The sequence below is a fragment of the Pogonomyrmex barbatus genome, unplaced genomic scaffold, assembly GCF_055798465.1.
Source record: "Pogonomyrmex barbatus isolate J1 unplaced genomic scaffold, ASM5579846v1 scaffold10, whole genome shotgun sequence".
In the NCBI taxonomy this organism is placed as follows: Eukaryota; Metazoa; Arthropoda; class Insecta; order Hymenoptera; family Formicidae; genus Pogonomyrmex; species Pogonomyrmex barbatus.
Window position 1 is genome coordinate 595,757 of NW_028297099.1, and position 23,062 is coordinate 618,818.

The 23,062-nt window shown below is 30.8% G+C and overlaps 4 protein-coding genes across 8 annotated transcripts; 3 read left to right on the forward strand and 1 right to left on the reverse strand.

The window, feature by feature from the left end:
* Window positions 1-3: 3 nt before the first annotated feature.
* LOC105433701 (uncharacterized) lies at window positions 4-2,149 on the reverse strand. The gene is made up of 3 exons (XM_011649127.3): window positions 1,932-2,149; window positions 314-1,509; window positions 4-173 (listed from the first exon to the last, which is right to left on the reverse strand). The coding sequence occupies exons 2-3, from the start codon at window positions 1,498-1,500 to the stop codon at window positions 44-46; spliced, it is 1,317 nt and encodes a 438-aa protein (XP_011647429.3). The 5' UTR covers window positions 1,501-1,509; window positions 1,932-2,149; the 3' UTR covers window positions 4-43.
* Window positions 2,150-5,758: 3,609 nt separating this feature from the next.
* LOC105433706 (fructose-bisphosphate aldolase-like) lies at window positions 5,759-8,484 on the forward strand. The gene is made up of 6 exons (XM_089070544.1): window positions 5,759-5,784; window positions 6,125-6,371; window positions 6,617-6,933; window positions 7,198-7,417; window positions 7,519-7,698; window positions 7,963-8,484. The coding sequence occupies exons 1-6, from the start codon at window positions 5,759-5,761 to the stop codon at window positions 8,104-8,106; spliced, it is 1,134 nt and encodes a 377-aa protein (XP_088926670.1). The 3' UTR covers window positions 8,107-8,484.
* A 986-nt stretch (window positions 8,485-9,470) lies between these two features.
* Window positions 9,471-19,996, forward strand: Ald1 (fructose-bisphosphate aldolase). 5 transcript variants are annotated; one of them, XM_089085495.1, is made up of 6 exons: window positions 9,471-9,629; window positions 16,046-16,255; window positions 16,509-16,952; window positions 17,054-17,407; window positions 17,796-17,931; window positions 18,202-19,996. In XM_089085495.1, exons 2-5 carry the CDS (start codon window positions 16,049-16,051, stop codon window positions 17,889-17,891), a joined length of 1,101 nt encoding a protein of 366 aa, XP_088941621.1. In that variant the 5' UTR covers window positions 9,471-9,629; window positions 16,046-16,048; the 3' UTR covers window positions 17,892-17,931; window positions 18,202-19,996. The 5 variants fall into 5 exon arrangements, with proteins under 5 accessions (XP_088941621.1, XP_011647430.2, XP_011647432.2 ...); XM_011649128.3 differs by having other exon boundaries at window positions 18,225-19,996; XM_011649129.3 differs by lacking the exon at window positions 9,471-9,629 and adding an exon at window positions 15,435-15,569 and having other exon boundaries at window positions 18,225-19,996.
* Window positions 19,997-20,139: 143 nt separating this feature from the next.
* On the forward strand, window positions 20,140-21,438 carry slx1 (structure-specific endonuclease subunit SLX1). The gene is made up of 3 exons (XM_011649134.2): window positions 20,140-20,393; window positions 20,518-20,569; window positions 20,655-21,438. The coding sequence occupies exons 1-3, from the start codon at window positions 20,212-20,214 to the stop codon at window positions 21,231-21,233; spliced, it is 813 nt and encodes a 270-aa protein (XP_011647436.2). The 5' UTR covers window positions 20,140-20,211; the 3' UTR covers window positions 21,234-21,438.
* Window positions 21,439-23,062: the final 1,624 nt, after the last annotated feature.

A 23,062-nucleotide genomic window follows, 5' to 3' on the forward strand; every position in this document is an offset into this window, starting at 1 on the left:
TAAAGAGAAGCTAATTATGCTGTTTATTACACAAAAATATATCTCATAAAGTGTTCATCTTCAAGTGTGTTTGGAAGTATTCACCATCTCCTTTGGTCGCTTGTCTGTTAATTTCCTTATGACGCTCTCGGCTCACTATCTCTTCCAAAATTTCCCCGTCACCTTTGATTAATCTTTGTAAAAATACAAAAATTATTTTAATATTCTAAAATAATTTTATATTCAAATCATAAAAATGTTACAGATCAAAAATAAAAATAAATAAAATTTTATATTTAAATTTGTCTGTCTAGTTGCGTTGAAATATACTTACCTATGTCTCCCAGACTCTTGATCATAAACTCTGCGCACGATATTCTGTCTTTTTTCCCATTCCTCTTTTGTCATAGGTGCCATGGCCTTCGCTCTTTCCGTCATACCAAATACAATTTCTTTCGTTTTCTCCTTATCGTCTTGAACTTCCTTATGTTCTTTAGATTTCTTCTTCTTGCTGCGTCCCTTTCTTTTGGATGCAGACTTTTTTAACTTCTTCTTCAATTTCTTTTTCATCCGTTTCTTCTTCTTCCGTTTTTTTATAGCTTTCTTCAATTTCTTGGCCTTCTTTTTAGGTTTTTTTTGCTTCTTCTCGTCCTCTGAGCTATCAATACTACTGTTACTGCTACTACTGTCGGTATCACTACTACTGCTATTGCTGCTGCTATTACTATAACTACTGCTGCTACTGTCGCTACTGCTGCTACTGACGCTAGAAGAACTAGAAGTGGATGAAAATCTTTTCCTTTTTAATTTTTTGCGACTTGGCTGATTCTTGTTTTGTGTCTCTTCATTTTTCTTCTCTTTCTGTTTTACTTGCTCAAGCATTTCCATATCATCTTGTATTGAATCAGGTTTTTCTAACTGATAGACCTTTGAGATAGATCTTTCTTGTTTTGTATGCTCTTTTGAACTACTCTCTCTTGAGAATTGACTAGTCGTATTTCTACCAGTATTTCTATAATAATCATACATCCTTCTGCCGTGATTAAATGTTCTTTCATATCTACCACTATTATATCTACCGTAATAATTGTTACCCGCATCTCTTCTATTTCTATTATAGAAATTGTGATGCCTGTAAGGTCGTGAATAACCATAGTCTCTTTGATTATTCAGATAGTTACTCTGCCTCCGATAAAATCTATGATCGTTATTATATTTTCCACTTCTTCTTTGAAACTCTATATTATTTTCATATTTTTTAGCTTTATACTTTATATCCTCATCTTTGCTCTTCTTCATTTTATCCCTCTCTGTATCTGATATATTAGAAGAACCAGAACTATTGGAACTACTTCTATGCTTTGACCTCTTCCTTTTGTCCTTACTGCATATATTTCGTCTCTTTTGGTTCTTCTCAGAATCATTGTTGGAAGAGGAAACCGAACGTCTCTTTAACTTGCCTATTTTTGTTTTGTCAGATAATTCTCTTTCCATAACAGAGTCCTCAAAATTATTCATCATAATGATAATCTATCAGAAACAAATTTTGATAAAGTAAAATAAAAGCAAAATCTCAAATCAAATTCATTAAAGTCATTTGCATATTAACTTATTTTGTGTACGACTTTATGAGAATATTTCATTTATTTTTTTTGTATTGATACAAAATCCATTAATCTTTATAAAATATGATTGTTCATTTCAATGAAACACGTCATAAGCATAAGCCACAGAAAATTTAGCGCTTTCCTAGCAAATTTCAATGTTTACTTATTACGAGATACGTTACAAAAGTATAACCTCTTTCATCATGCTCATCGATTAGTATTTTTCTCATCAAAAAAAAAGGAAAATCAACACATTGAACAAGTAATAATCTAACTCTTTGTCACTTATTAATATTTATTGATTAAAAAATTGACATTTACAACAAATATACCATGTAAGATTACCTGTTCATCATTTTCCAATCACTCCCCCGTATCTAACCAATCTCCATCGTTTCGTTTCGAAAACTTGAAACAACTTGAAACGGCGCGCAAGACTGCTTCTCACTTCTCAATACTTACGTTATTTGGGGTTTTTCACGCAAGCTTGCCTCTTTTCTATTGGCAATCTTTCCGTTGGCAATGAATTCTATCCAAAAGAGTTAAAAGGTCTGTTCTTTTTGACTGAACTGGTTGTGCTTTTCAACAACGTACACAAGCGATACCGTGTAACACAGAGTGCTTTCCAATAACGTACACAGGCGACACCAGGTGTAATACAGTATCTATACTGGTGCTTTCCATCTATGACACAGAGAGACACAGAACGACACTGCGAAACACAACTCGAGTCTAAGTTTGGTCGTGTCGGACGTCAATAGCGCCAACATATCGAGCAAAATTATTTTTTTTAAGTGTGATAACTAATATATATTCCGGTCATTATTATCATTTTGAATGCGTTCCGTTTCTTGCATGATGCGCATAATGCACCATTTATCCTTGTTTAACGTAGGATAAGCATCCTTAATTTGCAAAAAAATGTCATCGTCGCGTTCGAATAACGTAGTACCGAACCCGGAATTCTTAGGTAATCAATATTCAGTTTGTTTTTATTTAAAGAACTATATAAATTTAAAAACATTATGTATTTGTTGATGACTCATTATTAGTACATATTCTATTGGAGATTAAGTTTTATTGCAGATATGTTCTTTTGTCGGTATTATAAAGAAATTATTCCTACATTAGATGATGTTAAACATTATGCTTGTTTCAAAGAAAAAGAAGTTTTCCTTGAAGGAGAAAAGGAATTATACTCACCTGAAATGAATGAGATTCCATGTAATATCAAATCGAAAAGATCATAGTTATTTTACAAATATAAAATAAAGCGCTTTATAGCCAGCAATAAAATAAGCAATACATATAATTTACTTAAATTTATTTCAGTATATATCAATAATTCTTCAAAAAATGCGCAACTGGCAGTAATGGATGATAACGAAAAAAATGCGCTCATGTTTATGCGTGATGGTCTCCTATGTCTTTTACGCTCTCTAAGTGTTGGTCCACAATAAGTATTTAATCTTTAAGCCGTAAGAAATTGACTAATCATAGTCGAGTATTCTTTTCATATTCGATTATAATTGGTCAATTTCTTACTTCTTAAAGCTTGAATCACCTATTGTGGACCGACACTAATGAGCGTGTTTAGCAACTTATTCCAATGTGTTCCAATTAAACTCTATAACTGTGTCTTACAGTGTCTCTTTGTGTCATACTGTGTAACACCAAATTCTCCTTGTTGGAAAACTGTATTAGTTCACAGTTTACTTTTCTTTCTTATACTGGAAGAAGAAAGATAAACTCTGAATTAATGCAGCCAGTTCTAAAGCTAAAAAGAACAGACCCAAAATATAACTACACTGTTTATAACCCTGCACGGGATAAAAACCCCTATTCTAACGTAATAACATACATTAAGGGTCGGCAGGGGGTCAATCATGTAACTTTACGTGAAATTTTTCACTTTTCATTTTTCAGTTTTTACTTTTCATTTTTCACACCTTGACATTTCACGTGAAACTTTTCACGTACAACGATTATATATGTAGCTTGGATGCATGGAAAGTGAAATCATGAAACATAGTTTCATAGGTTTTATAGCTAATGAAAATTATTTTATTGGTACAGTATTATATACATCTTTTAATAACCAATTGTATATGTACTACGTACACTTAATCCTAACGCAGCCCTAATCTTCTTTAATTCCGAAGAATATTTATTAATTCCCTAGATTTCCGCCTTTCCGCCACCAAGGTATATAGCGAAAAAGTTCACGTGAAAAATTTCACATTTTCACGTTGAGAGAGTTACATGATCCCGCAAAATTGTACATGATCACGTGAAACTTTTCACTTTTCACGTTCCGTTCTAGGAAAAAAGTTACATGATCGACCCCAAGGTATGAAAAATGAAAAGTAAAAAGTGAAAACTGAAAAGTAAAAAATTTCACGTAAAGTTACATGATTGACTCTCAGGAGTGACGGGCTAACTCTGACTTGATCTAAAATTATCTACGCCTTATTTATAGTGCAGATATGTATCTATTAATTATCTACTCAATTATATTTTATCTTATAGAAATGATATTTCGTCATGAAACTTTGCTAAGATAATTTCTTTTACAATTACGAAGATATCTACAGAACCAATTTTGCAATTTAGCTCTTAAATAATTAAAATAAATGTAACTATCTACTCTTTTACAGTGCAGATATATATTTGAGTACACCCATATATCATCTCGTAGAAACAATGGTTGCGTTCAGAGAAAGCAGATCAGTGAGCGTTCAATGATTCTTTATTATGATTGGTTTCTACACTTACATTCAACGAAGATCTAAAGGCAAGGACCAATCATATTGAAAAATCACTGAGCGCTCACTGATCTGTTGAACGCAGCCAATATTCTGCCATGAGTCTTTTTCTACGTATTTTTTATAAAATTATGACTCTTGTTACAGAGCGGGATTTTGCAATTTTGCTCTTAAAAAAAATTTACAATAGATGAAAATATTTGCACCTTATTGTCCTATAGTGCAAATCTATTTACGCATAAAATGAATTATTTATTTTCACACATTTTCTTACAAAAATCGCTCTGTAGCTTTCGTCAGGCAAATATTCTGATTATAAATATCATAATTATATAGCTTTTCTCGCAGTATTTTGACTGTAATATGAGTGAAAAGGAATTCATCTCCGATAGAGGTCTCCATAGTCTTTCCTGCCAACCCTTAAAAAAGTTTTTATATATATGTGTTTAACAATAATTAACAATAATTAACAATAATTGCTCTTTATTAACAAATCAAATATTTTCAATAAATATATTTTACAATTTGAAATTTTTTGCACGATAGCATATTTTAGTGTAGTGATGAAAACAGTACTTTATCTTTAGTAAAGTATTGTTTTCATCACTATATATTTTTATAAACATTTATAATAATAATCTTATAAATTTATAATTATATAATCTTGATCGATTTTATCGCTTGCTTTAATTTCTATTAAATTCGACCGTATGGATGCGCAATGCGCACATACGGTATCATTTGAATTCAATCATATACATTAAAAATTTCTCGTGTTTTATATACAATTATTATAGATAAATTTATAATTAATATACCGAATGATTCTCTAAATTAAAAAGTCTATCATATCGAGTTATATATAAAAAATGATGCGATTAGGAACAAATTGTTGCTGCAAAGACAAAGTAACCTAGTTATTCTCAAATATATATAATTATTAACATATTTCTGTGCATTTTGATATTTTGGCATCATGTAATATTGTTATATATATTAATTATATATATTAGTTATATATGTTAGTTATTATATATTATATTTTGTTATTTATTACATTCGATATTTTCAAAATTATGATTAAAGATACTAGAAATATTTTTATTGTTACTATTTATAGATGAAAACAAATTTTTTGATATTTTTGATATTTTTGATATTTTATCTATTTATATCATTTCAACTTCTTTCCCTTTTTTTAAGGAAAACCGCATATTTTATTTGCACCAAATATTGCTACACCTATAACGCCTTAAGCAGAAATGATAAAAATTTATAAAGATGTAATTGTTCTGGCTTATGATTTAACTTGATTTCACAAAATGGCTTTATTTAATCAACATATTTAGGAATGTTAGTTTACCCTTTGAACTATTTCACGGATATTGGTAATCACAGTAGTCAGATATGCAGAATCATCAAAAAGTTCTTACGTAACTATAGTTATTTAAATCACAAATGTATTTCTCGATGCATTTATGCAATATTTCAAGATATCACTTAAGAGAGATAGAAAAATTTTATTATGTTTTTTAAAATGTTTCTAATTAAATTATACATATATGTTAGGCTAATTACATTTGTTAACGCTGTATATGCAGCGCGTGCCATGTTTTTGCATACTTATATATATATATATATATAGATACGTATATATGCATCAATCTGTTTGTAAAACTCCAAATATTTTTCACACTTCATCACAATATAAAATGTAAAAAGTAATTTTCTTAATTATTTTTTATCTCTAAATGATTGGCTTTTTCTGTAAAGATTTATATCGATATTAATCTTTGGAATATGTCAGATATCATCATCCGTTACCAAATATACCCAACTTGATCCTGCTTTATCTTTGGAACTGCACAAAATTATTGAAACGATTACTGCGCCTAAAAAAGGATTGTTAGCCTGCGACGAATCACCTGCGAATTTGGATCAAAGATTCCACGAAATTGGTATAGAAAATACCGAATCCACGAGACGTGCTTATCGAGAAATGCTATTGTCTGCTGACAAGGTCTTGATGACAGTAGAAATTTTAAATCGCGACACAAACATAATGCAATAAAGCTCAAATGTAGGCTTGTAATTACAATAGTTGTTCGAAAACAAATAATGCATAATAATTGAAGCAATGCATCGTTTAAACAATTTAATTTTGTCATCCAAAATTTTGTTATCCACTTACAACTTATTTATTATTGCAACATGGTAATGTAAAAAACAATTAACTTAACAAAGCTCGCATGTTTTTCGCTTCAGTTTCAATTCTCACAATACATAAGTGGCGTGATTCTGCATCATGAAACGATCTATCAAAAAACATCAGAAGATGTGGAATTTGTGGAGTTCTTACGTCGAAGGAACATCATAGCCGGTGTAAAAATCGATCGAGGCCTGGTGCATCTCTTCGGCACGGAGGATGAAAAAACTACGCAAGGTTTAGACGACTTAGAGGAAAATTGCATTCGATATAAAAAAGAGGGCTGCCATCTTGCTAAATGGAGATGCGTTTTTTCAATTTCGGAACGATGTCCCAGTCAGTTAGCGATGGTTGCCAATGCAAATGTTCTTGCGAGGTATCTCTCCGGATTGTTGTCTCTTAATATTCATAGAAGTTATGTATCGCGCGACTTGAGAAAAGATGTACATGCAATTAATCCATCATTAAACATGGATAAAAATTTACAACTGGCGTTCGCGATAGATAGTACAAATATGTAAAAATTAGCATGTGAAAATCATGTAAAACAGGAATGCAATTTTATGGAATTTTATGGAAAGCAGTCGTTGTACAAAATTTCATTGTGAAATATTTTCAGATCATGTTTTGTTTTATACAGGTTTGCTAGCATCTGCCAAAACGCGCGAATAGTTCCCATAGTGGAACCGGAAATATTAAGTAATGGCGAGCATGGTATAGACTGGGCTTTGCAAGTTCACGAAGAAATGTTGTCAATCCTGTTTCGTGCTCTGAATGAATATCACGTATATCTAGAAGGAATGATTTTAAAACCAGCGATGGTATTATCAGGCATGAACGCAATAAAATGCAAGCCGCAGGTATTATTTAATATTTATTTTAATACTGTAAGTAAATCTTAATTTTTTTCTTAAGAATAATATATGTTTATTTAATATATTTTTCGAATATTATGTCGAAGATCGTCGCTGAATATACGCTAAAAGCATTACGAAGAACAGTACCCACGGCAATTCCAGCAATCTTTTTTCTAAGCGGTGGCCAAACAGATGAAGAAGCCGTATTAAATCTAAATGCTATTAATGCGTATGACGATAAAAAATCATGGAGGCTGAGCTTTTGCTATGGACGTGCTCTGCAGGTGCTTTAAAATTCATATTATATTAAATGAAATTTCTTTTCTATAAGTATTTACAAATTCTTTTCGATAAAAATTTCGAGATTATTTCAAATTTCAAAAATTTCTAAATGGTTCCATAAGCGTTAAAGGAATTTCTACTATTAACTAATAAACAAAACACTAATAAAGAAAAAATTATAATAGTTGCTAATTATGCGCATCAAATATTATCATAATTTGAGCTTTCTGAAACTTTTATAATTTTATAATTTTTTGTTCCGTTAGAATTCGGCAATGAAAATTTGGAAAAACAATCCGGAGAACGTGGATGAGGCTCAAGCAATATTTCTTAAAAGAGCTCAATTATGCTCCGAAGCATCTTTAGGAAAATTGCGACTTGAAAAAACCAACATATGTACTCAAATATAAATTATAGATATTTATTTTTTTTTGTTTATATATAGACTATAATTATACATACAATGCACTCATAAATTTTTGTAATTGTCCAAAAGATTAATATAATATTAATATAATACAAGTATAGATATACATTATTGTTAAATTATTAAAAAATATTTTTTAATAAATATAAATATGCAGATTTAATCATCTTATCTTTACAAAATATATATGTATAATTTAAATAAAAAATTTTCCGTTCAGAATTTTCGAAAATTACGAATATGTATGTGAGATTTGGTTATAAATAAATTATTATTATTAAACGAATGTAAAAGAGATGCTTATAAAAATATCTTTATTGATAATTTCTTATACAAAGTATAATTTTCATCAAATTTTCTGTGAAAAACTAAATGTATGTTGATAAACTCTATCTATCATCGCATCAACCATTATCAGTACATTTCCGTATAATTTTTATGTCCTTGACAAAATGTAAAATTTTAAACGTCAATATTTGAAACAGACATAAAAAATCGACAATACGTTGATTTGAAAGAAACTCGATAAAATCGTTTCATCATTTAATGTTTCCTCTCTAATAGATAAGAATCAAGACGGATGATGGAACCGAGTCGAACCTACTCAATAAAAAACTATCACGCACGATAACACATGGCGATTAAGAAAGAAGAGGCACGTCTAATAATTCTTACACACGCGTAGATACGTCAACTTTTAACACCGTTTAAAAAAATCTCATCAGTTTCGGTAAATGTTAAGCAAGGTGCCCTTGATTGACCTCTAAAGTCAGGGTTCTCAACGCGAAACTCGTGCGCAGACTTGCCCGTCTACTAGTCGATATGTCGTCATCCATCCCCGACAAATGCCCTCCTTCTTGGACTCATCACTACGTGGTATACGCCAGTAACGTAACAGGGATGCTGCGAAATATAACATAGCTGTTTTTCAGTTCGAGAAAATTATTCGAATAATAAATTCATTTTTATAAATCAATAATTAATCTTATAAATAAATAATTGATCTTAATTAAATCTAATTTTTGACATTTTAAATACTCATTAATCAATTTATGTCATTTTAAATACTCATTCTATATTAGCAATCTATTAATAATTTTTTTTTTTAGAAAACATTCAATGATAATAATGGAATCAAAATATTGATTGAATATGTATGCACCGTTTTACAATTTTATATTTGACTTATTGTTTTATATTTGTTTGCACAAATTTTCCAACTTGTTATTACTTTATATTATTACAAAATAATAAGTTTAAGGTCATGTGACGAAGGCGACCAGCTGATCTCTGTCTCCTTCGTGTTTTTGATAATCTTGTAAAGTTGAGCACCCTCATGTACCAAAGCTAAAGCGCACGCGCGTGATAAACACACAATCAGACTTTGAAACCGTCGACGACGATCAACGACAACTTGCGTAGTCTCTCTCAGTTGCACTCCGACCATCAGGTGGGGTATAGGCATTCACAGCTCCTGTATACGATTCGGTTCACATTCATAGACAGGTGAGTCCACGTGTGCCACTTCGTTTTTACATAGAAAAATTCCGTACTTATGGAACATGCCTTCTTATAAGTATTGATCATCTCATATTACCTCGAGAAATACTTGAAATTTCATGCTCGGCCTATCTATAACGACCTTCGACCTTGACTGACATTTCGTTGTCTCCATCGTTGCGCATGATTTGTGCGCGAGTCATTCAATGACAAGTATCAATTGTCTTTATAACAAATTTTAATATTTTCTACATTGGTTCTTATCACACATAAATACATACATACGCGCGCGCGCGCATACACACACACACACACACACACACACACACACACACACACACACACACACACACACACATTACGGTTCTGAAATTACTATACGCACACACATACACGTGTAACCTACTACATACAAGCGCGTAAGAGTATAAGAGAGATATTTTTGCAACATGAATATCTCGACGAATGTAGCCGAAGCAATACATTGGATATTTTTTCGAAATTTTTTCGAAAGATTTTAATATAATTTAATATATTTAATATATTTAATATAATTTTAATATTATTTTAATATTTTTGATATATTTAATATAATTTTCATGCGTGAATTCAAATCATCCATAAAAAAAAGTATTTTATATCAAAAAGTATCTCATGCAAAATCAAGAGTAAAATACTTTATCCGGAGTACTAATAAAATATAAAAGAATAAATGTCATATAGTGTCATAGAAATAAATACAATTCTATTATTCTATTGCACAAAATGAAATACATACCTTTAAGAATTTCAAGCAAAGCATAAGTCTTAAAGTTGCATCATTTATCAGGGAGATATAAAGATCTTTCCACGTGCAGTTGAACACGTATACGTGTTTCACATACAGTAACACGCTAGGATATACCGGTATCCGTTATATTATCAATAATTTAAAGCGTTGTCAATCTCTTATGTTCAGAAATCTGGAAATATTTAGAAAGATTAATATATAAATAATTTATACAACTTATTAAACATGTTATTAAGATATAAAAAATTAAGCTATATATTTTTCTTATTAAAATTGCTTGAGTAAATAATAAAAGTGTAAAGAAAATTAATCGCCATCAAACTTTTAATTAACATACATTAATTTACCATTAGTTAATTATGCAATCATAATACATGAAATTAGAAATTAATATCTTTGAACAAACATCGTTTGTGCAATCCAATGCTTATATGCGTGAGCATACCGACACAGTTATTTTGACAGACGAGTAGTCACGTGCTTGTGTAAATTATTAGTGAAACACATACATTATATATGTTAAATTGCATCTCGTATATATGTACCGAAGCGAATACTCAACCGGAAATAGCTACTGCTGTATTGCTGTACAATACACCGACAATGAGAATATATTGTAATATATGTATATATGTGTATATGTGTTGTATCGTTGACGTGTTGTTCTAAACACGTTATTGCAATAAATATCATCACATGCCTCTGTGATCGAAAGAATAAGATATCTGCCCGGTAAGCAGGGAGATCCAGGTTCGAGTCCTGACTGAAGTGATATTTTTCGTAAAATAATTACGAATTTTCACGACTGGTTCGTGATCGGGCCCCGCCGTGATGCACACCCTCCCTTCTTATTTGGGGTACAATATACATCTTTTAAAAATACTTGCTGCTTCTTTTTAATCATAATCTTTAGAGGAAATACTCGTTTTTACTACATATAATATAATAATTTAGCTATTGTAATAATATTGCAAAATTTAATTGAGAAAGATATAAATTTATATTTAAAACATATCATAAAGTTGTTCATATTATTTAGAATTTTTTTACACGACGGTGAAAAATTACCATCTCTTTAGGGTTTGGAAGTTGTGAAAGTTGTTGGTAATTTTATATCAGTAACATGAGCTATTATTATTTCAAGTTTCAATAGAAAGTAGTTTGTTGGATAATTCTGGTTTTCACCGTGCACTTTTCTTCGATATTTCTAATATTTGCGTAGCGACAGATATCAGACTGTCATAAAGAGATTCGGTTAGTCTAAATATACTATAATGCTATGTACAAAATGTAGTCTGGCGAGTTACCAACTCCTGTGTCTATATCGCGCATTTGTTTTTCCGCTGATGATGCAATTTACGTCCATATATGTGTGCGTCGCTTAAAAAAAAAAAGACTCTTAAAGTCAGCCTTTCACTTTCAGAAGTTCGTTATGGTGCAAATTTCATAGATGGAAAGATATCACACATATCGCTATGTTTTATACAATAATAATTTTTTTCAGCAAATAATTTTTCCAATATAGAAAGTATAAATTCATCTTTTTAATCACATATTTTTAGTTTTAGATTGATTTGAATATTCGATATGATATAGGATTAGATTAAGATGCAAATCTTACCTGTCAATCTACTGCAAAAATCACGTTGCTGCGGATATTGTGAATTCGATAATCACACCGCGCGCGTCAAGTGACGAATATGCGCAAACTGTTTTCGGATTCACAATGTGAATCTTTCCGGATACGAATCAGCTGGAAAACGGCGCAAGCGTAGTCGCAGTCTCTACGCTGAATAACCGCAACATAATTCTACCGGCGTTTATGTATCGACTGTCAAATAGGACTCGATTCGAATCGCGAAAAGCCATCAATAATACGACACATCTCTTCTCCAAAAAATATTCTAATGTCTTATCGAATTAGTCACATTTTCTAATATATTCATGATTATTATTAATATGAAAATAATCAAATATAGAACAAGTGCGGCAGATGATTGATTTTCTTTTCCTTTTTTTTTTACTTTATAATATTATATACTGTTATTGTACTTTATACTTTTTTGTACTTTTTCTGTCTATTAGAGTAATTATCTAATTGCGTGGTAATTGAATTGATGGAGTTAAGAAAAATATCATTGCAATATAATTAAATTTTCTGTCACAAATGTGTCTGTTTGTGTGCTTGCTCTATCCATAATTTGTGGAATTTTTTATGATTTTCTCTTAAAAAAGACGTTACTTATATATTTCCAATTTGAACAGATATCATGCAAAACTATTTTTGCGTTTATAATTAAGCAAATATAATCATTGTTCAATTTGATATTACAAACAACTTTATCATGTTACATTACAATGTATGAAAGCGATTTACGTAAGATCGTGCAATATATGGTGATATCTTTAAAGATACCAGTTACAGATACCAAAATATCATCAAACCACGATAATATTATCACGATAATATTATTACCATCAAGTCATTATTCATAATTTTTCTTGTTTGCACGCTCTAATTATTTTATTTTTAATTCTATATACACTTAGTATTCTGTTATTTAATATCCAAAAATAGCATATATATGTAAAACTATATGCATACAAAAATTCAGATATTTGAAATCGAAATTAATTGTAATTTATACTTTAAAAATGTTATATGTCGCAATTATCAAACATGATTATACATTATACAATTACGTATCGCATGTTCATATTATTGTATAAAATAGCAAGCGACCGTTTAACACTATGATCCAAATCTGTAACTATTTTGAGCAGCTTATTACTGTCATACAATATAAATAAAAATAGTTGTTTTCGTCGGAACACACACACACACCTTTTGTCAAAAATTGATCAAGGATTTAACTTGCATTCAATTACAATTCAATTAAAAAATAAGTTTTGTATTTTTCAACTTTAGTTATTCTCTACTTCAACCGGTCGTTTATAATTTTTTAAATTAAATGTGAGCAGAAATGTATTTATTTTATTAAAAACATGCAAAAAATATTTGATCGTATATATTTACAAAGATTACAGCTTTCTGAATTCATAATATATGTATACTCATATTCTATACTTTGTATATTATTCTATATTACAAAAAAATAAAATTTATATTTAATTTTAGTTTCATCAAGAAATATACAGCGGAATTGCATCATCTTGTATATCTTCTCCAATTCGAAGATGTTACACATGTTAGATATTACATGTTAGGTATATACACTTATATATATATATATATATATATATACATCACAGCAAGAACATATCCTCTAACACATTCATAAGAGATTTTTTTTCATTTCTTCTAAGTTTGTAATATAATTTTGATAACTGTTCTTCTTTTCAACTGTTCTTCTTTTAATTTATCAGAGTAAAAAAATATACAAACTATAAACTGATTTTTCATCGTATTACAATTATAAAAACACAAAGAATTTTTATTTAATAATATAATATAATAAATATAAAATATAATATAAAATAATATAATAAATATAAAATTCGATAAACTAGTGAATTAAAGTCAAAACCCTTTTAACTCACCATTTTCTTGCAGTCCTCTTTGCAGTTACAGCCGAATATATTCTGCGTTCTCACCAGTCTCATATTTCTTCGTGATCGTAAATTTTCATCTTCAACTTTATTGCATTATATTCTAGAAAGTTTTTCGAAACAAAGAGCGAGCGTAGTAACATTTAGCGACATTTCCTTGAGTATATAAATTCAAAAGCGTCAGCATTACTTTAATATACTTGAAAATAAATTAACTTACTTCAAATAATAGGTTGTTAATATATTAATATTTATTAGCCTTCACTGTTTTCCTTTATTCATGACTCTGTTTGACTTTTTGGCAATAGACGTTAATTCATGATCTAGAAATTGAAAATTTTTAAATTATTATTTATATATCTTGTTTGTTTCCCTTAGAGAAATTTATAATACATCTTAAATATAAGGTTAGGAGAATTAAATTTATATTACAGAAAAAAAAAATTGTACAGTGTTGCACCAAATCCTTCAATTTTCTTACGTGAATGCGTAGAGAAGTAATTTATTTTCTCCTAATCTAACTATATTTTTATTAGGATGAATGTCTTCCGATCTTTTAATTCCTAGATTTATTCAGAGATTAGATGAAACAACTTACAAATAGTTGATTAAAAGTTACAAACGTATTGAACGAACCATATTGAAAGAACCGCGACTATAATGCCATTCAAGCGGATGCATCGCGACGTCAGCAACTCAGGTGACTCACCCCTTGAGGGTGAACAGGCGAGGAGATACCGAACGCGCGCGCGCGTTGCGCGAGAACGCTGCGCGTGCTGCATTGCGGCTAGCTCGCCCTCTCCTCTTCTCTGCCCGGCACACAACGGTGCAGAATTCGTTTTCCGCCACCCTCGAACACCATCCCCGCTTATCCTCCTCGCTTATCCCCCTGTCTCGCGATCGCGGTACTGCACTGCAGCCAGGTACGCCCCACCCCCCCTGTCTCTGCGCTAGGGGGTGTCGATGGGGATGCACCGGAAGTAGAACGGATGAATCGACGACAGTCGGCGACTTGCGATCGTGTGGGATGCACGTGTGAAATCAATTCGTTGGAGAAGACGACGCAACGAGTGGGCGAGATGTAGTCGAATAGGAGTATATCGAGCCACGCGGGGCCGCCTATCATCCCCGATAGTATGCACCGGATAGCTCCACCGGGTGTGCCATGTCCCCCGTGACACACGATTTATCTTCTGATTCTATTATTTCCGGTTTATTCCCGATTTCTCTTTTTCTCGGCTTCATTAAGATCAAAATGATGCGTAGCTGCTCGCCGCAGCTCTACTGTTGCAGTTTCGTTCCGTCATGCGCGAGAGAGCATCGGCGGGGATGTAAAACATTGGCGAACGATAAGCGCGTTCATCAATAGTGACGTTATTACAGTAACATCGCATTGCAACCGTCATCTTTTACGATTATATTGTCAACATCGTGAACATGCATCGTGTTTATCATCATCGTCATTGTTGTTTTTTCGCGTATGTACGTGTTGCACACGCATCCAATCACGTCAAAATGCGCATTCTTGTTTACTCTCGGTGACACCTCAACCAAGTTGTTTCGATCATCCCGGTTTCTCGAGAAAAGTAAGAATCCCAAAATATTGCAATTTTTTATTCCAGATAGATCTTGTGAGTTTAATGCTAAGTTCAAAGTCCAATTTCAAAAGTGATTATCGCGTATTTTCTTTCTACAATTCGATCTTTTTCAGTTTCTATAATATTAAAAAATATGATTGTCTCTGATTGTGACTGACTTTTATTATCATATTAAACATTGGATGTGTTTAGGACAAATTTTTCGTTATACGTATTATGGAGTATTGTCGAGTAATCTTGAATTTCAATTAAAATTGAAAGTTAGTAATTTCAAACTGTAATATAAATTTATTTCATTTATCTATGTTATACGATTAAATAATTAATGATTCAAATACATACATTTGGTGTGGATTCTTTTAATTCATCAAGATACAGTTTTTGCTCGATATTACTAGAACTTTCGCTAAGATTAATTCAACGCAATTGTACAATTGATTAATGAAATAATCTTCACGTTGCAGAAAATGGTCGCGGAAAAGTACAGCAAGCTCGAACCCGAGCTGAAGGAGGAATTACGCACAATCGCCCAACAAATTGTGACACCCGGTAGAGGTATTCTTGCTGCTGACGAGTCAACTGCAACGATTGGCAAACGCCTTCAAGATATTAATGTTGAAAATACTGAAGAAAACCGTAGAGCTTACAGGCAATTACTTTTTACTACAGCAAAGGTACGCGTCTAATCTAATCTAATTAAAATGATGGAAAACTTAAGAAATAGGAATTAACTCGTCAATAAATGTGTTTAATTTGTATATTTAATTCTGAGAATGTATAAATGAAATATATAGTATTAATTTTATTAAAAATTTTATTAAAGCTCTATATTCTCGATGATTGTGTTTTCCAAAGATTTGTTAAGTACACAGTTTTGTTGAAATTGTGTTGCGATTAATAAAGACATTTAACGTTGATTTTCCTTAGGATGCCATCGGTCAACATATTTCCGGCGTGATCCTCTTTCACGAAACTCTTTATCAAAAGGCCGATGACGGTACACCATTCGTTGAGCTATTAAAGCAGCGCAACATCATCCCTGGAATCAAAGTTGACAAGGGCGTCGTTCCGCTTTTTGACACGGATAATGAATGCACGACTCAGGGTCTTGATGATCTCCAAGCGCGTTGTATCCAGTACAAAAAGGATGGCTGCCACTTTGCCAAGTGGCGATGCGTGTTAAAGATCACAAAGAATACGCCGAGCAAACTCGCCATCTTGGAGAATGCCAATGTGCTGGCCCGTTACGCTTCCATCTGTCAAAGCGCCAGGATTGTGCCGATTGTAGAGCCTGAGATTCTTCCCGACGGTGACCACGACCTCGCTCGTTGTCAACAGGTCACGGAAGAAGTTCTCGCAGCCGTTTACAAAGTAATTGAGAAAGAAGATGGCGAATCCAAATGCCTTATCCAAATTCGTTATTATAATTAACGTATAATGCGCAAATTAATTGATACGCATTTTATTCTCAGGCACTCTCAGATCATCACGTGTACCTCGAAGGAACGCTGCTCAAACCCAACATGGTAACACCGGGCCAGAGCTGCCCAACGAGAGCAACTCCCCAGGAAATAGCCGGCGCTACGGTAACAGCATTGTTACGTACCGTGCCACCAGCAGTACCCGGTATCACCTTCCTCAGCGGTGGCCAGTCCGAGGAGGAGGCATCGGTCAACTTAGATGCTATTAATAAATTTCCGGCAAAGAAGCCCTGGGCACTAACCTTCAGCTATGGACGCGCTCTTCAGGCATCTGTACTTCGTGCTTGGCAAGGCAAGGCCGATCAGGTCGCTGCCGGTCAAAACGAATTGCTTAAGAGAGCCAAAGTAAGTGATAATGTAACGAAATTAATAGATATTTAATTTATTTTTATTACATGTGTACTTGGAAACTTGGAATTTGCTGTGACTGCTAGTAGTAGTTAGTCTTAATTTCTTCATCTTTTATTTACTTTTGCATTTATAGATATTAACTGTTAGCTGATTCTGTTTCTGATTTTTATTTTCCTAAGTGATTTTCTGTTCTAACATTTATATTCCGAATTACTTTTGCATTATTTGTCTTATTTCTTATACACTCGGAAACAATTTCTTTTAGAAAAGAAGTATCTCGTATTTTCTATAGTTATAGCTGTCATTTAAGTCACTTGAAACACTCAAAGCTATGCGTCAATGCACACTTCTTTGCATGCCTACGTAATATGCGCTTGTTTAGGCAAATGCCGCAGCCTGCCAAGGCAAGTATGTCGCCGGCAGTATTTCTAGCAAAGCCGCTGACACCTCTCTGTACGTCAAATCTCACGCCTACTAAAAAATTTTTACATTTTTTGCGCAGTCCATTTCTCGTGGCAGTAAGTATATAATAATTTAACAAATGTCTATGTATGCGTGTTTTTCTCGTGGAACAATCCTTATCTTTAACCATTTGTCGTAGTAAACAACTCTTGTCTTTTTATAGTAGAAATACGTACTGTAACAATCGATTTACGATATTACAAAATTCGTTAAATACTAATCTATAAAACGTTAATATCACTTTACGATGTAAGTAAATTAATCGTTATTTCGCAATTTTATTTCACAAGCTTTAAAGAAAATGCGTTTAATATTACTGATAAAAGTTTATCTTTTTATTTTTCAACAGGCTAACAGTGAGTCGGCACTTGGTAAATATGCAGGTGGTGTAGCCGGTGCTGCGGGAGATGCAGCGCTTTTTGTCGCCAATCACGCGTATTAGGTTGACTCATAAGAATTCGATGTACCGTTATGAATATAAAATTGAACAGCCGTTGAAAACATTTCGCAGGATTATCGTCATCGTTCTTTCAAAAAGAAGTGGATCATTTTTTTTTCATGGAAAAAAAGTGAATCCTTTAAGGATGATCGAGACGCACACAAAACTTCGAAGTTTCCGAGAACATCGATCGTTTTTATTATATTTTAATATAAATATTCTTAAGCAATCGTATCTTACAAATCAAATTGTATGATTTGAAGTTGAGTTTTAATCATTCTAATCTTTTCATCATTGTAAATTTATCAGTCAGATTCGATTTTAATTAATCTTACATTATGTGATTCAAATCGATCATTCATAAATTGCATGTAAAATATGTCAATTGAAATTTTACTGGAAAAGTTGCTTATTTAACAGATAATTTGATGCGTAACTTTGTAATATATAAAATATCAAATTTAAAGTTTTTTTTTTTAATTTGATCTATTTTTGACTTTTTATTGATATTCTCGCCGCTGTTTCAATTCAATAACTAATTTAATGAGATTCAATTTTATTGGCATTAGATGAAACATCAAATGTGAGCAGATTATGATATTCAATATTATGATATTATTGACATCTATAATAATACTACAATGCAAAAACATATATATATATATATATATATATATATATATATGTGTGTAAATACATACAATCAATGTGTTAGAATATTCTTCATGTATAAGATAAAAGTGCAAAAAAAAGCAAAATTATGCAAAATAAAACGAATACTAAATGTTGTTTGTTAGCGATTGAGTCGAATATTACGAAATCGTTATATTGTGTGTTATCTATACTTATAATAACACTATGTGTATCTCACATAAGTACCTAATATATAAAGAAGAATTACCTTGTATATCGATGTTATATCTAAATATTTTCGTTGTAATCTAGGTCACCAAATACAACTGTGGAGGACAAAAAAAGATTGTACATTATTTATTTTAGAATTTTCTTCTGAAATATTTAAATCATTAATTATATCTATATAAATATATAGGCAAAAGGATATAATCACACAATACATTAATAATCTTATTATCTATTACTATTTTATATATTTGTATAAAATTATATTTATTAAATAATATATAAATAATAATAATATAATATTCAGATAAACTAAATTATAATAATATAATCTGAACATTAAATTTTTACATAACATTTTTCAATATGTATTGAATATTTGATTACATTTTTTTTATTGATCGCAAAAAGCATATTTTATCGACAAAAAAAAAACAAATATTAATCGGGCGATTATTAATATCTGAAGAATCGGATAAAGTATATTTTTCGATTCTCCAATCCTTGGATAGAATCCCTAGAAATAAGACTATGGGAGGAACTGTTTCTCCAACTCCATCTATATAAAATTACAGAGTTGAAGAGTTTGTAGTTGGAGTAGGAAAGTTTCACAGCTGATATACAATCACAGTGGTCAGTGGTTAGATAGATTTCTCGTACCTAGTAAACATGAGAAAAAAAAGTAATACATCAGTCACTAAAGGATAAAATTCTTTAATACTGTTATATACTTCACAAAAATTTTTCTAACGGAGATTCTTCTATCTAATTGTATATATACTATTCTCTACTAATTAAAGAATATCAACGAAAAATTAAAATTTGATGTTTCTTTATTAATTAATATTTTTAATAGATCTCAAAAATACAAAAATTATCTGATAAAAGCATACACACATTCAATATTTTCATGAATTTAAATATATAATTAACGAAAACAAAAATTTGAAAATAGTTGAGTAGAAATAGATATAAATCTGCTGAATGTGCCCATTTTCATATGCTAATTTTAAAAATTACAAAAAATTGAAATACAATGGAGGAAGAGCCTGAAGTGATAGAACACTTTTTTGGCGTTTATTTGCTGTATTGTATGAATCCAAAATACAAAGGAAGAACTTATATAGGTTATACCGTAAATCCGAGACGCAGAATTAAGCAACATAATGCTGGTAAAAAGCATGGTGGAGCTTGGAAAACTAGTAAGAGAGGACCATGGTAATTAAAACTTTATTCTTTTTCATATACATACACGTACACGCATATAAATTATGTAAATAAATTGAAAAATGGTTTACATGTATACACTCTTTAAATTCTACTAATTATCAAATAATTATAGGAACATGGTCTTGATTGTCTATGGATTCCCTAACAGCACTTCTGCACTTAGAGTATGTTTTGAGTTTGAATTTTCTATTTTGTTAAGAAAAATTGTGACTATACAAATTAATTTTAAAATTGATTTCATTGATTTAGTTCGAATGGGCTTGGCAACATCCACATGTAAGTAGACGATTGAAACACATTCCTAAGAAGAAATCATCGCAGAAGACGTTTGATTTCCATTTGACAATCTTGTCTGAGATGTTGAAGATTGGACCTTGGTATCGTCTACCTTTGACAATACGTTGGTTGGATCATAAATTCTTTGAGAATTATCACGAACGCATATCTCCACCGTTACATATGCCAATATGTTATGGCAAAGTCACTAATTGTAAAGTTAAGCACACACAAAAAATAAATGATGATATTCTATTACAAGAATCACATTTGTTAATAAAAGAATCATTGATGTTTTGTTCTCTATGTGGCTCGAGTGTAATGGAAAAAAATTCTGTCACCTGTGTAAAACCAAAATGCCTTTTGATTGCCCACTTAATTTGTTTAGCAAAAGAATTTTGTAAAGATGAAATGATTTTACCGATCGAGGGCACTTGCCCTTCATGCAGAACTATTGTTCTATGGGGAGATCTTATTAAAAAAAGAAATGGTTGTTATCAAGATTTTGAAGAAATTAACACTAATTTTTCCAGTGATAAAGACGATATTTAAACATCGTGTACATATTTGTCTACATAATTATTTGTAAATAAATATAAATTTTTTATCTTGTAACTCAATTTGTATATTTGTATATCAACATGTATATCATATATGTAACTGTATAAATGTATATAATGTATATATTACATTTTGTTTTGTAAAACATCTCTAATCCTTCCATATTTTAAACAATAGAATTAATAATATAATTCAATATACATGGCCAAATTTTCATTATGTTCTCCTTTCCTCCTTTTGCTATAAGAATAAAGAAAAATTTTTTTAGCAATGTTTATGTTGTTATACAGATATTGACATCATAATCAACGATCATACATGAACGGTACGTATACAATGAGAACCGATATTAATTCGAATGACATGTGACATGCGAAACGTTAACTGTTACACAGGTGCAAGAATGATTTCCATTCGGGTATTGGCTCACTGTGTAATTAGTACGCGCTGTGTCGAACCGTTAGTAGAACTCGTACGTGATCAAACAGTATCATTCACGTCGAAATATTCGAGGTCTGTGCGAAGAACGCACGTGTCAAAGAACATTTTCTTTTTTTTTCTCGGTCACTTTTTTTTTCTTCGTCACATTTTCTTAACTAGCAATATTGTAGATTAATTTATTTTATTTTTGTATAGAATATCGGGATAGCTACAATACGAAACGAGAATACAATTAATAAATAGAAATTTTATTGTCATCAATTAATCTCGTAAAAAAATGTCATATAAATAATTTATATTTGTACGCCATCAATTATATATGTAGACAAGATGCTAAAACTATATACAACATAATATAAGTTAATTAATATTAAACTAGTATTAATTGACATTAAATTTACTTTTGATTTGCTAAAGAAACCAAATGATGAATTTTAATGAAAAAAACCAATATTGAATACATTTTATATCAAATCATTGACGTATATAAAATAGAATTATATATGTCAACTACTCGAGTTGAAATAACAGCAGATAAATATATATATATATATATATATATATATATATATATATATATATATATATATATTTCTTTTTTATGTCATAAAATAACGTTTTTTGTTTTTTAATATCTAAAGATTTATGAATAATATTATTATACTAAAATAAATATTATTATACTATAAATTAATATTATTATACTAAAGTTATTCCTTAACGTTAAAATAAATAAATAAATACATTTCAATTATCTGTTATCAACGAACGTTACGCTTTCCGTCTCATTTATCGATATACAGAGTGAATGTTGTTCATAATTACGAGCTTTCACAGTAATTATAGAAGCTCACTCCATTTAGTTTTGTTATACATTTGAGTAAATCATTTCGAAAGTATGGTCAACAAATCCAGTTTTACATTCTAATCCATTTCAACGAGAAGCGAAATGGATTAAAACAATATTACGATTTTATGAAAGTATCTGAGACTGGTTTTACAACACTTTTGAAAGATAAAACGATCAAATTTATTATTTATATAAAGACTTGAATCGTGATTAAGTAGATGCTAATTTTACTGGACCGGAACCATCGGAATTGATATTTACATTCACTTGATACAAGATAAATGAAAAGCAGAAACAAGCGATTTGCTAGTCATATCTTCATTCATGGTAAACGGTACGCATCCATTAGCTTCACCGAAATTACGACGAATAACGGTACAGAAAACAGTTTAAAAAAAAAGTCTCTCTCACAAGATCGATGACTCGTAATCCGAAATCAAATGAGATTTTTTAATTCAAATTCTATCTAAATTTTCGAATATTCGATGTTATACATTATACATGAAATTTAAGATAACCTTTTTTACAC